Source organism: Adiantum capillus-veneris, chromosome 5 (genome assembly GCF_014529385.1).
Source record: "Adiantum capillus-veneris isolate H3 chromosome 5, ASM1452938v2, whole genome shotgun sequence".
NCBI classification, from domain to species: Eukaryota; Viridiplantae; Streptophyta; class Polypodiopsida; order Polypodiales; family Pteridaceae; genus Adiantum; species Adiantum capillus-veneris.
The window spans coordinates 156754339-156767137 of NC_140935.1; the positions used below are offsets into that span (position 1 = coordinate 156754339).

At 43.1% G+C, this 12799-nt stretch overlaps 1 protein-coding gene across 1 annotated transcript; it reads right to left on the reverse strand.

Moving 5' to 3' along the window:
• Positions 1-2639: 2639 nt before the first annotated feature.
• On the reverse strand, positions 2640-5491 carry LOC147458370 (aquaporin PIP2-1-like). The gene is made up of 4 exons (XM_086513024.1): positions 4910-5491; positions 4302-4597; positions 3592-3732; positions 2640-3019 (listed from the first exon to the last, which is right to left on the reverse strand). Exons 1-4 carry the CDS (start codon positions 5193-5195, stop codon positions 2897-2899), a joined length of 846 nt encoding a protein of 281 aa, XP_086369150.1. The 5' UTR covers positions 5196-5491; the 3' UTR covers positions 2640-2896.
• Positions 5492-12799: the final 7308 nt, after the last annotated feature.

A 12799-nucleotide genomic window follows, 5' to 3' on the forward strand; every position in this document is an offset into this window, starting at 1 on the left:
AAGGAGGTGTCATTGAGGTGGAGTTATAATGTGTCATTGTACCAATTTGGTGTTGCCTTGTGTGTGCGCATCCACGACACTCCAAGAATCACTACTTCATTAAGATCTGTATCTTGCATTACATTAAATTGGTGAGGGAAGATCTGACCATCCACATTGATTGACAAATTGGCTTGACCCATGCTTAACATCGTCTCTCTTCAATTTAGTTTCAACAACTATAATTGGAGCCATTTTCATCGTCAAACCTTCGCAAAAGGAACAACTTACTCACGTTTTTACACAATCCTTTTTTACTAGTTATTGGCCCTGATGGAGACGCTTAGACTCTATCCCAAGAGCCCAAGTGGCCACAATTTTGAGCACACAACATGGAGGACACACATCCAAGATAACTTGAGCCCCTTGGCCAGGGCTCATGGAAGGCGGACCAGCAAACAGCCCACCACCATCTCATGCAAGTTAAGCATGGAGACCCCACGCTTTGAAAGTGAAAAATGTATGCACTACTTCACTAAGATTTGTATCTTGCATTACATTAAATTGGTGAGGAAAAATTTGACCATCCACATTGATTGACAAATATAGTTTCAACAACTATATTTGGAGCCATTTTCATCGTCAAACCTTCATAAAAGGAACAACTTAATCGCATTTTTACACAATCCTTTTTTACTAGTTTTTAGCCCTAATAAAGACGCTTAGGGGGACTCTATCCCAAGAGCCCAAGCGGCCACAACTTTGAGCACACAACATGGAGGACACACATTCAAGATAACTTGAGCCCCTTGGCCAGGGCTCATGGAAGGCAAACCAACAAATGGCCCACCACCATCTCATGCAAATTAAGCATGGAGACCCCATGCGTTGAAAGTGAAAAATGCTTCTTTCAGGAACAAATTGAGTGATGAGGCTTCTCATGCCTCATACATATGTCCCAAGAGGTTCCTCATCAACCATCTCAGGCAATGTTGGACAAACTTGAAAATATCCCCAAAAATGCATCGGGTTGCGTGGGGCCAGTCCTGAACTGAATTGCTATATGCTATTGAGTGTGCCTCATACAGGCGTTCATAACTGTTTTTTGTTGAGGACATCGGGATGTCGAGCCCTTTGGAAGGAGCACCTAAACATCCCAATCCCTTCCCGATTTGGGAGATGCAAATCACAGAAGTTTGCGATCGATGGCCGATGGCCGATGGTCGATGTTGTTGTGATGATTGATGGCTCTGTCAAGACCTTGCTCGCCAGTAAGAATCCCCATCTACTCTTGAATCATGATGCGTGGTGTACTCGTGTGAGGTGCACACCCCTATACCTCTACGTTTTGAGTTGGGGTAGGACGCTCGTGATCAGGCCCTCTTAAATCTGACCACGCCTCCGCTACAAGTAGACAATGGATGCGAGGAGAAATTACAAGTCAAGGCTATGCACCATCGCACTTCCCTGCCAATCGGATCCATTGTGCACCGCACCCCCGAGCTGTGAATGCCTAGATCGGGCGTTCCATCACCCCTATCTATGCCATGGCTCAACCAAGATCCTACATAGACTGGGATTAATGTGCGACTATACTACGAAAATGTGTAGTTATTTGTGTGTTTGGGGGGGGGGGGGGGGGTTGATTAAACTCAAAACAATCACCCCCTTCACGTGTGGATACCACTAAGACAAATAAATGGTACATGTGTGACAATGGAAGAGAAAAAAATTGATAAATATGCATCGCGTGAGCATTGCCTTGTTCAAACCCTCTCTATTAACTCCTTTCTCCTATAAGCGTAATCATACATGTGTGCATCATTTATCAGTATGAGTACGTGACATGGATAGAGAGAGAGAGAGAGAGAGAGAGAGAGAGAGAGAGAGAGAGGCTCAGGACTAAGTGGTACGGGGATGGGAGGGTGGAATCTACAACGGGGGCATTGTGGGTCGTAAGTGGCTGCGTAGAAAGTAATCTAGGGTACCCTAGATTACTTTCGGGGGCCGTCGCTTTGCATACATGTTTTAAGTAAATTAGGACCCCCACGTTTTAGATCGCGGACATGGCAAAGTGGTTAGGGCATGCACCTCTCAAGGGTGAGGTCACGAGTTCTAACCCCACGCGCCCCCATAATGGGGTACCCTAGATTACTTTTGAAATGAGAGTACCCCTAGATTAAATTTTACCCTAGATTGCAAAAGTAATCTAGGGAACCCACATTCCAAATTGCGGCTCACAATGCCCGTGCCACTACATGGCAAAGTGGTTAGGGCATGCACCTCTCAAGGGTGAGGTCACGAGTTCTAACTCCACGCGCCCCCATAATGGGGTACCCTAGATTACTTTTGAAATGAGAGTACCCCTAGATTAAATTTTACCCTAGATTGCAAAAGTAATCTAGGGAACCCACATTCCAAATTGCGGCTCACAATGCCCGTGCCACTTAGTCCCGAGGCCTGCGAGGGGGGGGGGGGGGGGGGGGGGCTCCGGTGTTCGGGAAAAATGTGTCTCAGCTCAATATTGTGCCGTTTTCAATTTCACACATTAATGCCGGTTGAGGACAAGGGAAAAAGGAGAAATTCCATCCCAAAACAGAGAAAAATAGTGTAAAAACTCGTAAAAGTAACCTAATTTTTAAAATTTTTCTCTTAACAGATTCAAGGAAAGGAATTTTGTATATTTGGAAAAAATGATTTTTTCCGAACACTAAAAAAATGGCAGATCACCCTTATTTGGTATTGAGAGAGAGAGAGAGATGTTACTAATGGCACAAAGGTATAAGGAACTGCACTCATGATGCACAAATGTGGTCCTACAGCAACAAAAATATACAGAAGGCCCAACAAGAAAAAAGTGGAGTGTAATGCAAGGGAATGGGAGCTTATGTACACTCACATTCTACACTACACTACATTATACTATGCTTGCTTGGCTCCTGAAAGAGCCAAATGCCTTCCAAGCCCCTGCTCTTAGCACATATTGGTGATACGCCGCCGCTATCGCTGCTCCAATGAAAGGACCCACCCAAAAGATCCACTGTATGCACAAAATGAAATGTGATTAGTACCTTTTGGCGATGAAGGACTTCAATGTGATTAGACCAAATTATAACTTGATTAGAGTTAATCATAACTGACTACAATGGGAATCATTACCATAATAAGCTAATTAGGACATACTTTTGTGCATGTCCAAGTGCTTTTAGGTAATCATGGACCGTACTTATAGTTAACTTTCATTTAAGTTCATCATAACTGACTACAATAAGAATCATTATCATAATAAGGGCTAACCATTAGCATAAGAAGCTAATTATGGCATACTTTTGTACAAGCATGCACACATTTGGTAACAAATTCATTGAAAGTTGCTTGTAATTACTCAATTGTAATTAGCAGTTTAATTAGTGTCTGGTCTCATTTTGTATTAGTATGGAATAAATTGTTCATTTAAAAAATTGATTTGTGTTTGATTGTGACTGATCATTGCACTCCACATCAGAAGCAGCCAAATACATAAATTCGAAGAAGCCAACCAGCTATTGGTGTGTGAGAAAAAAGTAAGCTTTTGTTCTGTGGAGAAGAAAGCTGCTTTTGAGTACTACTCACATGATCATCCCAGCTCTTTTTGTCGTTGAAGATCACAGCAGCTCCAAAGCTTCGAGCGGGGTTAATGCCAGTGCCAGTGATTGGGATTGTAGCCAAGTGCACCATGAACACAGCAAACCCAATGGGAAGGGGTGCCAACACCTATACATCACATGTCCACCACAAGAAGATCAGCCCTACCTTCAGAGGTTGTACAAATGAAAATCGTAAATTCGCATATATACAAGTGGAAGGAACCACTTGCAGGAATGAGGCTTGCAGAATGTGCATATATGCATATCATTAGATATAGATGTACATGCATATAGCCAAACATATAGATATATGTACCCCATATCTACACAATCCATATGTATATCTACATATGGATTGCGTACATGTACAATGTTCGCATGCATTTAGGTGCATAAATTTGAACCGTTTTGCATGCAGAAAGATATCATTTTGAATCTTTATGCCAGAGAGATATTGCTAGTGCAATTTGCTGCAAACTTACTAAGGAAAGAGCTTCCAAAAGCTTCTTTTCTTAATCTATGCATAGACCTAGCTTCAAGATGTATGCATTATGAATTTCTCTGCATGCACATGCATTAGAAACTATCCATATCTCTCTTTCTCAATCCCACACACACACACATGCCCGTGCACCCACACCAGAAATCAACAATGATGACACCTAAGCTTTAATGGATATAGGCACATGTATCTACCGGGACATGGGAGTCGCGAGCATTGCGCTTCGGGTCGGTGGCGGAGAAGACGGTGTAGACAAGGACAAATGTGCCAATGATCTCAGCTGCAAGACCAGTGCCCAAAGAGTAGGGGGAGGCAACCGAATTGGCACCACCTCCAGACTGCACATAGAAGCTCTTTTGGAAGCCCTTCACAAGCCCTGCCCCACATATGGCTCCAAGACACTGAGCTATCATGTAGAAGAGGGCGCGAGGTAGCGAAACCTTTCTAGCCAAGAACAAGCCGAAGGTGACGGCCGGGTTAATGTGTCCTCCTGCATCATCCACAGGAGTCAAATTTAGTGGGCTTCCATTACAGCATCATGACAACAAGCAAAGAGCTTTAGCCTAAACCCAACAATTTCAAAGCCCCAACTTCCAAGGCTATCCAAATCTTCACAAATTTACCTCACTAATTGCTTTATTCTTGACATTAAAACCTTAGGAAAGACCTTAATTCAGAACAAAAAATCTTGAAACCTTTACTTTCCAAGTAAAAGGACTCCAATTACTGCAATTAAGGCCTTAATCTTGCTTAGAGAGGTTACTATTGCTTGTATTCTTGTATAGGAGAGGTCACTTCTTACCTGAAATTCCAGCAGTGCAGTAGACAAGAATGAAGATCATGCCCCCAAAGGCCCAGGCGATGCCGAGGACGCCCACGCCGCCGCAGGAGGCGGACTGGGCGTAGCCGATGACGGTGGCAATGGTGATGTAGAGGAACAGGAGGGTAGCAACAAACTCAGCAATGCAAGCTCTGTAGAAGGACCAAAGGGAGAATTCATTGAAATCAATGAAGGGGGTGGGAGGGGGATCTGAGTAGTCCTTGGGGGGAGGCGCCCCCTCTACCTCTAAGGCTCCCTCTTTGCTCATCTTCTCTCTCGCAATACACACACACAAAGGCTTCTCTGCTTTCTCTGCTCCCTATTCCTTCTTCTTCAAATAGTGCATGCAGAGGAGAGGAGTGTCATGCCCACTAACAAAAGCTGTATGAGGAGGTCACATGGGAGCTAGAACCTCCAGCTCTCTTGTCTCTCTCTCTCTCTCTCTCTCTCTCTCTCTCGCAATGGTTGCCTGCAAGCCAAAAATTCTCTCTCTCTCTCTCTCTCTCTCAACGGTTGCCTGCAAGCCAAAAAGGTACATAGCAGAGAAGCATGATGAGGAGGTCACATGGGAGCTAGAACCTCCAGCTCGGACGAAGGACCAACAGAAAAGATAAGACAGCGCAGAGAAATACATCAAAAGTAATAAGGTCAATTTTCAAAGTGGAAGGAAAGAGAAAAGTACAAAAAGAGAGAGAGAGAGAGAGAGAGAGGGTGCTACAACTTTTGTAAAAGAAAAGGAGAGGAGAATCGACACCGAGGTGTCGATTCTCCTCGTGCATCTCTTAGGAGGAGGTCCCGATCGCAGCACACAGAGAGAGAGAGAGAGAGAGAGAGAGAGAGAGAGAGAGAGAGAGTAGGGGATACCGATTGGAGAAAATGCAAAGTAGGTGGAATCTTTTGCAATCCTCTTTCTCTTGTCAATTGGAGGAGCCTCAAGTCCATCTCTCTCTCTCTCTCTCTCTCTCTCTCTCTCTCTCTCCCCCATCGACTTCTTGCAGGCTTGCAACCCCTCCCTCTCCCTCTCTCTCTCTCTCTCTCTCTCTCTCTTTGTGTCCTCCAATGACGGCAATGCCCACCTCAGCTTTTAGGTCACTCAACAGCTTCACCCGCCCAGTGCCATGTAACATTTAATGGGGTAGTAACTTATGTGTAGCGGAAATTAACATAGACATAGGTAGCATTGCATTAAGAATAGATTCCTAATGAGCATAGCAAGAGTGCTTGGTTGGAAAGAGAGAAACAAAAGCATAACACCTCGGTCCCAACTCCAAAAGGCTTTGTATTATAGGTTTTCCCCATCAAGGGAGACAATTTACAATACAATACTTTGTGTTCCTTCAATAACTTGCCAGTGCAATGAAGAAGGAAGCTTCAAGCACCAAACTTACACTTAAAAAACACAACATCAATTCCCTCACGGTTTCAGACCAAGACCTCACACACCTTCGAAGATGGTGAGAGCTAGCGGGGTATGAGAATAGATCTAGAGGAAGAAGAAGTATTCTTACAAGAAATAAATATTTCTCCTCACATAATCACTCTTAATAGCTTAGCATAGCTTAGTAATTAGCATGGTAAAGGTGATGAGCATGCATTGGAGCTTGGCTCTTGGTTGGATTTGCATTACAAAGCCAAGAGTTGTTGGTGTGGCCTCCCTTCTCATAAGCTTGGAGTAGATGATAAGCTTTCCATTAAATATTGAGAAGGAGATAGTCTTCTTTTCTTCACACATGAGTTGGTGTGAGTGTGTGTGTGTGTGTGTGATAATCCCCTGCAAAAATCAGCCCCCTCTCTCTCTTGGTCGACCCCGCTTGTTATTTCCTCTTGTTGGCCCCTCATTGGCTCATGTCAAGCTTAGCCGATAGGAAATAAGAGGCAAAGTTGAAAGCATGTGACAAGTGTCCCTCTTTCCCCTTTAGTGAAGCTTAGCTAATTCAAATATTACATTTAAATCCCCATTGGATCTTTTACCCTTCTGGCCAATAGGAAAGCAAGCCATTGGGCTGCTTAATTCCCATTGGACCCCTTGGCAGGTTGTTCAATAATCTTCTAGGAGGCTCAATTTTCATTGGTTCTTTTATCAAGTGTTTTTTAAATAAATTAAATTAAATTTACTTTAGCCTAATTCTCATTGGTCCACCTCTATGGCCGTCCAATAGGATTTGAATGCACTTTGGAGGCAACTGGGCTAAGAACCTCACATGTGTCCACTATGCCCTTTGTGTAAAGGGAAGCTTTGAGTGTGTGTGTGTTCTCTTTCACCTCTTCTCTCTTTCCCTACCTTTAGGGCTCTCCCCCTCCCATCCAGGGATATCTGAATAGTTTATGGTCTTCACAAAAGCATCCAATTCTGTTAAGCTTGACCATTTGGACTTTACTTTTGAATTTTGGAACCTTAACCTTTTGAAAATCTTAATGGGTTAAACCCGATGGTCTTTGAAGCACCATTCATGCACATTGCTCTTTTCCAAATGGCCCCCCTTTGGATCCCTATTTTTCTTGCTTTGAATCCTTATTACTGTGACCAGTCTGCTAGCCTTACCAATATTCTCACCAATCTACTCGCTTTACAAATATTCTAGCTTTTTCTCCCCTTGTACTTCCCCATATTAAATGATCAGTTTAACATGAGAAAATCATTTAGGAGAATTAGATATTAGTTATTATGACATGCCACGCATCCTCACTTCGCCCTTCGTCGGCTTGTGCCGGATTTGCATCGCCGTGTGCTCGTGCTTTTAGCATGTGTGCACCCATGCTAGTGAAAGGGTTATCGAGGAAGGACGCGGCAGTGACAAGGGAGCATCAAGCAGCAAAGCGAGGAAATCAAAAGGGAATCTTTTAAATAAATTCATATCATTAAAAGTGACCCACTAGAGAGAGAGTAGAGCTAGAGACTTTTAATTTATAACTCTTAGAGTCTTGACCTTTCGAATTAAAGAATATTCAAGTGGCATCTCAGCCCCAATGACTCCTCCAATTGAACATGGGCAATACTAGAATGGGCAAGCCGCCTGTGTAATTAGCTTAGAGAGCCTTCTCGTAGCCCTCCGAAAGAGCCTCTGAAGGTGCCCCCCAAGTGAAAAGGTCTGCCCGTAGGCTTGCTGCAGGAGCCACCGAGCCGAAAAGAGCCCCTAGCTTGGGGAGTGGTTCAACCACCCTCCGAAAAGGTCTCCCACCTCCGAGACAAGAGATTTCCGGTTTGAAGCATGCGTTTCAATTGACTCCCGATGAAAAGGACTCGATGCGGCATTGGAAATTGGAACAATGACCGGTTTAAAGCATGCGTGTTCAACTGACTCCCGATGAAAAGGACTCGATGCAACATTGGAAATCGGAACAGTGACTGGATAGTACCTTGCAGTCATAAGAAGGTGTTGTATGGGATTGTCTCGTCGCCACTAAATGGGCCCTTCCTGTGAGAGGGCCATATGTTCTAGCTACGCTTTTAGCATAGCTATGGGCAGGCACTCTTAGAGCCATCCATAGGCCAGGGTCAGACGAGCCCGGTGATAATCGTCCATGATTGTTGGTTGCCTACACTCCTCTGTTCACACAAATCGGCATAACATAATAGAAATGTTTTAGAGGGAAAGCTCGACATCAATCGGCGTCACCTTAGTGGTAATGTGCTCGTTTCTAGGTAATTTGGATGTGGTTCGAAATGCAGTGCCCTCATTTTGCGTTGGAAAGCGCCTCATAGCACTGCTCTTCCGGGGGGGGGTCGCCCAAAGAACGGTGGGTTTGGATAGAGGCTATGTTTTTTTTACCCATTCCCCACGAGCTAGGAAGGACGCATGCCCCTTTTCCTCTCTCTTCCGTCAGCCCGTCTAAACCCAACCATAGACATCACTCGCACCTAAACGTTGTTCCCAAGTCCTCCCCATCAATTGATTCACCCTAAGAAACTAGGTGATGCTTGAAAAAAAAAAAAAAAAAAAAACACACACACACACACACAAACTCTCAAAGGCAAGCAATATCTAAAGAATAAGTCAGCGTATGTCCTTTTTTATGAGGTTGCCTTCTCTCGTCTATATGTAACACGGGGTCCAACTCAAGGGATCAAAGGTGGGAGTGAAAAGTAGGATCAAGATTCAATGAGGACCGCGGATTTTTTCGGCGCCGTGAAATTGTAATCTCGACACAAAAAGTAATCTCTGCACAGTCATAACTTTCGGCAGCATGGCACGGTGCCTTTTATTTGTGCATTGATGTCAAGCTTAAAGTAGATTCTTTCATTTATGACTCTTGCAAGTATGCTCAGCATTCACTCATCCTACTTTAAAGAGTCTAACTTTCGACCCACATCAAAGTAATGCAAAAATCCACACTGTATCTAATCTCGGCACACTGTGGGTAATCTCGACACACGAAAAAAAAACTACTCTCTCTCTCTCTCTCTCTCTACCCCTCTCTCGCACACGCACGCACGCATGCACACAGTAACATTCACACTCACGGACGCAAAGAAGTGTGCTTTTTCATCCAATCACCCTCAATCACAGACGGGGAGAGAGAGAGAGAGAGAGAGAGAGAGAGAGAGAGAGAGAGAGAGAGAGAGAGAGAGAGAGAGAGAGAGAGAGAGAGAGAGAATCCATGCACATGTAAAAAGTGGTTGTCTCTCCACGACCACCTTTCTCCAAAAATCTTTATAGCTCTGATACCACTGAGAAGATAGGGGACCAAGCATGATATTCTCCACCCCTTGAATCTTCTTATAAGCATCCTAACCTATCTTTATGAACTCCTAAGCCATCCTTAGCCAGTCGTGCCTAGGGACGGTGCCCCCCTTGGTCCTACCCTTGTTCTGACACCTTCCTAATTATAAAGCCTTGAGCATCATCTTAGTAAGATTAAGAGGACACATCTTTGTCAAGTGGTCTACCTTGAATTTTGATTGCAATTTGAAGCAAGTAGACCAACCATAAAAATCCATAGAATTGCTCTCCCGTATTAGGGATCTCTAAGCAATGCAAGAGTCCAACCCACCTTATGAAACTTTGCCTTTCACTACCATTGTCTATAGTTATATTCTTGTAGGTTTGATGTCAATCTAGCCTTGCAACCCTTGAAATCAATCTGAGTAGTGAACTACTTAGTACTCTCAGGGTGAAACGCTATCTCAACTTTGCAACACACAAATAATGGTAGCTATGGCATAATTCTTGTTCATAAGTAAATTAGTTTTGAAATGTCAAAACCGATCTTTGCTTCATGTTCGATTGTTTTTTAGAGGTATAGGACTTTGATTGTTGTGGCTTTCTTCTAGCTTGACTAGACTATCTTCTTTCTTGATTTGTGCTTTCATGGTGCGATGTCTATCCTTGGCATCTCTACATAGCATATAGGGTTGTGTCTTGTCACCTTTGGCCTTCATGGTAGCTTTGCTCCTACAAGTGTTGAGAACCAATCCATCCCACGTGCTTGTTTGTTCATCTACCTTGGATCTTCAAGCCAACTACGTCATTGACTCCGATATAATTGCTTGGGGCAAGCGCTTTCTTGGTCTTATATATACACGAGGATGCACAGATGGATAGAATGAGTCAAGCATGCAGTAATCAAGATAGGAAGACTCACATCATGCACTGACTAAACCATGCAAATCCTTGTATATTAATATTTAATTAGTTTTTACCCTAAGCCCTTGAAAGTGTTATAAGATTTGATGGTACCTTAAATAGGTTTCTATTGCCAACTTAGTATTATTGTGCTCCCCTAGTATTGATGAGAGTGCTTATTTCATGAGAAATTACGACAAAGTTACAAGGATATTTTCCTTACGATGTCACTTATTATCATGAGCACGACACAATGCCTTTATCAATGCACATACCCCTTTGTTGAATGCACCATCCTTTATCTTCATACTCTCAAATAGAAATCAACCAAAGCAATTGCAAATGTCATTAGTCCTATGTAGGCATTGCACAAGTCTAGCAACAGAGTAAATATTAGCATAAGGAGTTTTCAAAGGAGCTTGAGCCTGCTCAAGCATTATTTGGCCTACCTTTGAAAGAATTTAGATAAGTAATTGCCATGGAATAACAATTTTATACTTTATTTCTTTTGTTGCTATTAGTTGTACTTATGTTGTCGATTGGACATGTTTCCTTTAAAGGGTTTTTGTTCTGGACATCGTAATAATACAAAAAAAATATCTTATCAAAGTCCCTTAAAGGCATACAAGTGACTTTTTGCTAGCAAGGCTAATGTTATTGTACCTTTCTTGTTAGATGTCCTTTTAAGGAGGCCATTGCTTCTTATCTAGTCGCAATGCGGTCCATCACATTGTTGATCCAAGGTTTACTTCACCATACTTAGCTAATAAATTGATAGATACTAAAGTGGAAAGGTCAAAATCTCTTTGATTGTGGGGAGATTGTTAGTTCAATAATTGCCATAAGTTAAAGAGATTTGCAAGATAGGAGTCTTGATCATGTGCATGATAATGTGTATATTCCTAGAAAGAAACCATACAAATACCACTAACGTGATTCATTTATTTAGTCACTGTACGTGGCAAAGAGTTTGCTTCAATCAAATTAGAGAGCGATTTGAAGCTGTATTTGGTATCTAAGTGCACTCCAACGCAACCTACACAACGTCAAAGGCACCATAGTAGAGGCATAACTTACCCAAAAAGGAATGCACAAGTGTTGTGCAAGGTGTTGGATTCAACCTCTCACCTCAGACCCATTGCATTAAAAAGGCGTTACAAAGCAAACAATGGTTCAAGGTGTGGTGTTGATAAACATATATACATATCTGATTTTGTGCTTTCCACTGCTCACATATGGCATGCTGATGAAAATCACTTGTTTACTAAATAAGCCTTATTGGTGACCAGTTCCTCAGCTTTCAGAACAAGGCCTTGTCCAAAATTTGGTTAAGGAATGCAGCCTTTGGTGCAATCCTCTGTATATAAACTGCAGTATGGAATGCTGATTTTCTCCAACTCTGGCCACCACAAAAGCCAGAGCCTATGGTGCTGTCCCGGCTTCGTGAAAGAGGTGCCGTTTCCATGAGACATGTTTCTCTAGCAATGCTATACGTATTGATTCCACAGCGTCATGAAGCTGCCACTTCCTCACTTCTTGAAGGGATGCTATACATATATCGCTTCGGCAACATCATAGAGATGCTATTTCCTTTTCTTCCCAAGCAATGGTGTACAATGCGCGATTAGCAAACGGCATGTGCTGTGACATACAGATTCTAGGGAGCCGAGGTGATTGAATAGTACAGGAGCTCATTCTAGATGTCCGCAACCTCTGGTAACCACCAATGGACGCAATCTTGCTGTCGCACGTTCAGTTGTTGAGGATGCCAATAGACACTCAGATGTGCATCCTTTCTGTATGCGGAGAGCTTCATAACGTTGAGCACATGAACATGTACTTTTATCATTCCCAGGACTTCTTCTAGAGCTCGCATCTCATTTAGATATGTGGACAGATCAGACTTGTCGTTTGCTGGCTCTGTCTTCTCTTCACAATGCCCGCCCGAATTCCATCGCCCTCCCCTGGAAGCAGGAAATAAGATTAAGCCATCTTAAATAGAAATGATTAAGATGGGTTTTTGCACCTATCAGAAGTCACATTGCAAAATAGCTAGTGCAATCCCTGTCCTTTACCTGAAATGCTATGGAGAGTATGTCCGAAAAAAAGACACGTGTTTCATGTGGATCTACATGCCTATCGAGCCATTGAGCCCATGTAGAGAGAGCTCGTTTGTAAGCAATCATCACGTCAAGCTGGGCGTGGACCTTGTCACCTTGTTGAAAACAATTCTCTCTGTTTCACAAAAACTCAATTCACTCCAGAAACCTTCACAATGCCATTCTCTCTCAAAAACACCCACGATGCC

What these genes read in the sequence shown, in the direction of transcription:
- LOC147458370 (XM_086513024.1), bottom strand. Translation starts at nt 5,195, where the DNA reads ATGAGCAAAGAGGGAGCCTTAGAGGTAGAGGGGGCGCCTCCCCCCAAG. An exon ending in CTGCACTGCTGGAATTTCAG is followed by an intron (nt 4,598 to 4,909) that starts GTAAGAAGTGAC and finishes TGGATGATGCAG; the next exon opens with GAGGACACATTAACCCGGCC. An exon ending in CTCGCGACTCCCATGTCCCG is followed by an intron (nt 3,733 to 4,301) that starts GTAGATACATGT and finishes TGTGATGTATAG; the next exon opens with GTGTTGGCACCCCTTCCCAT.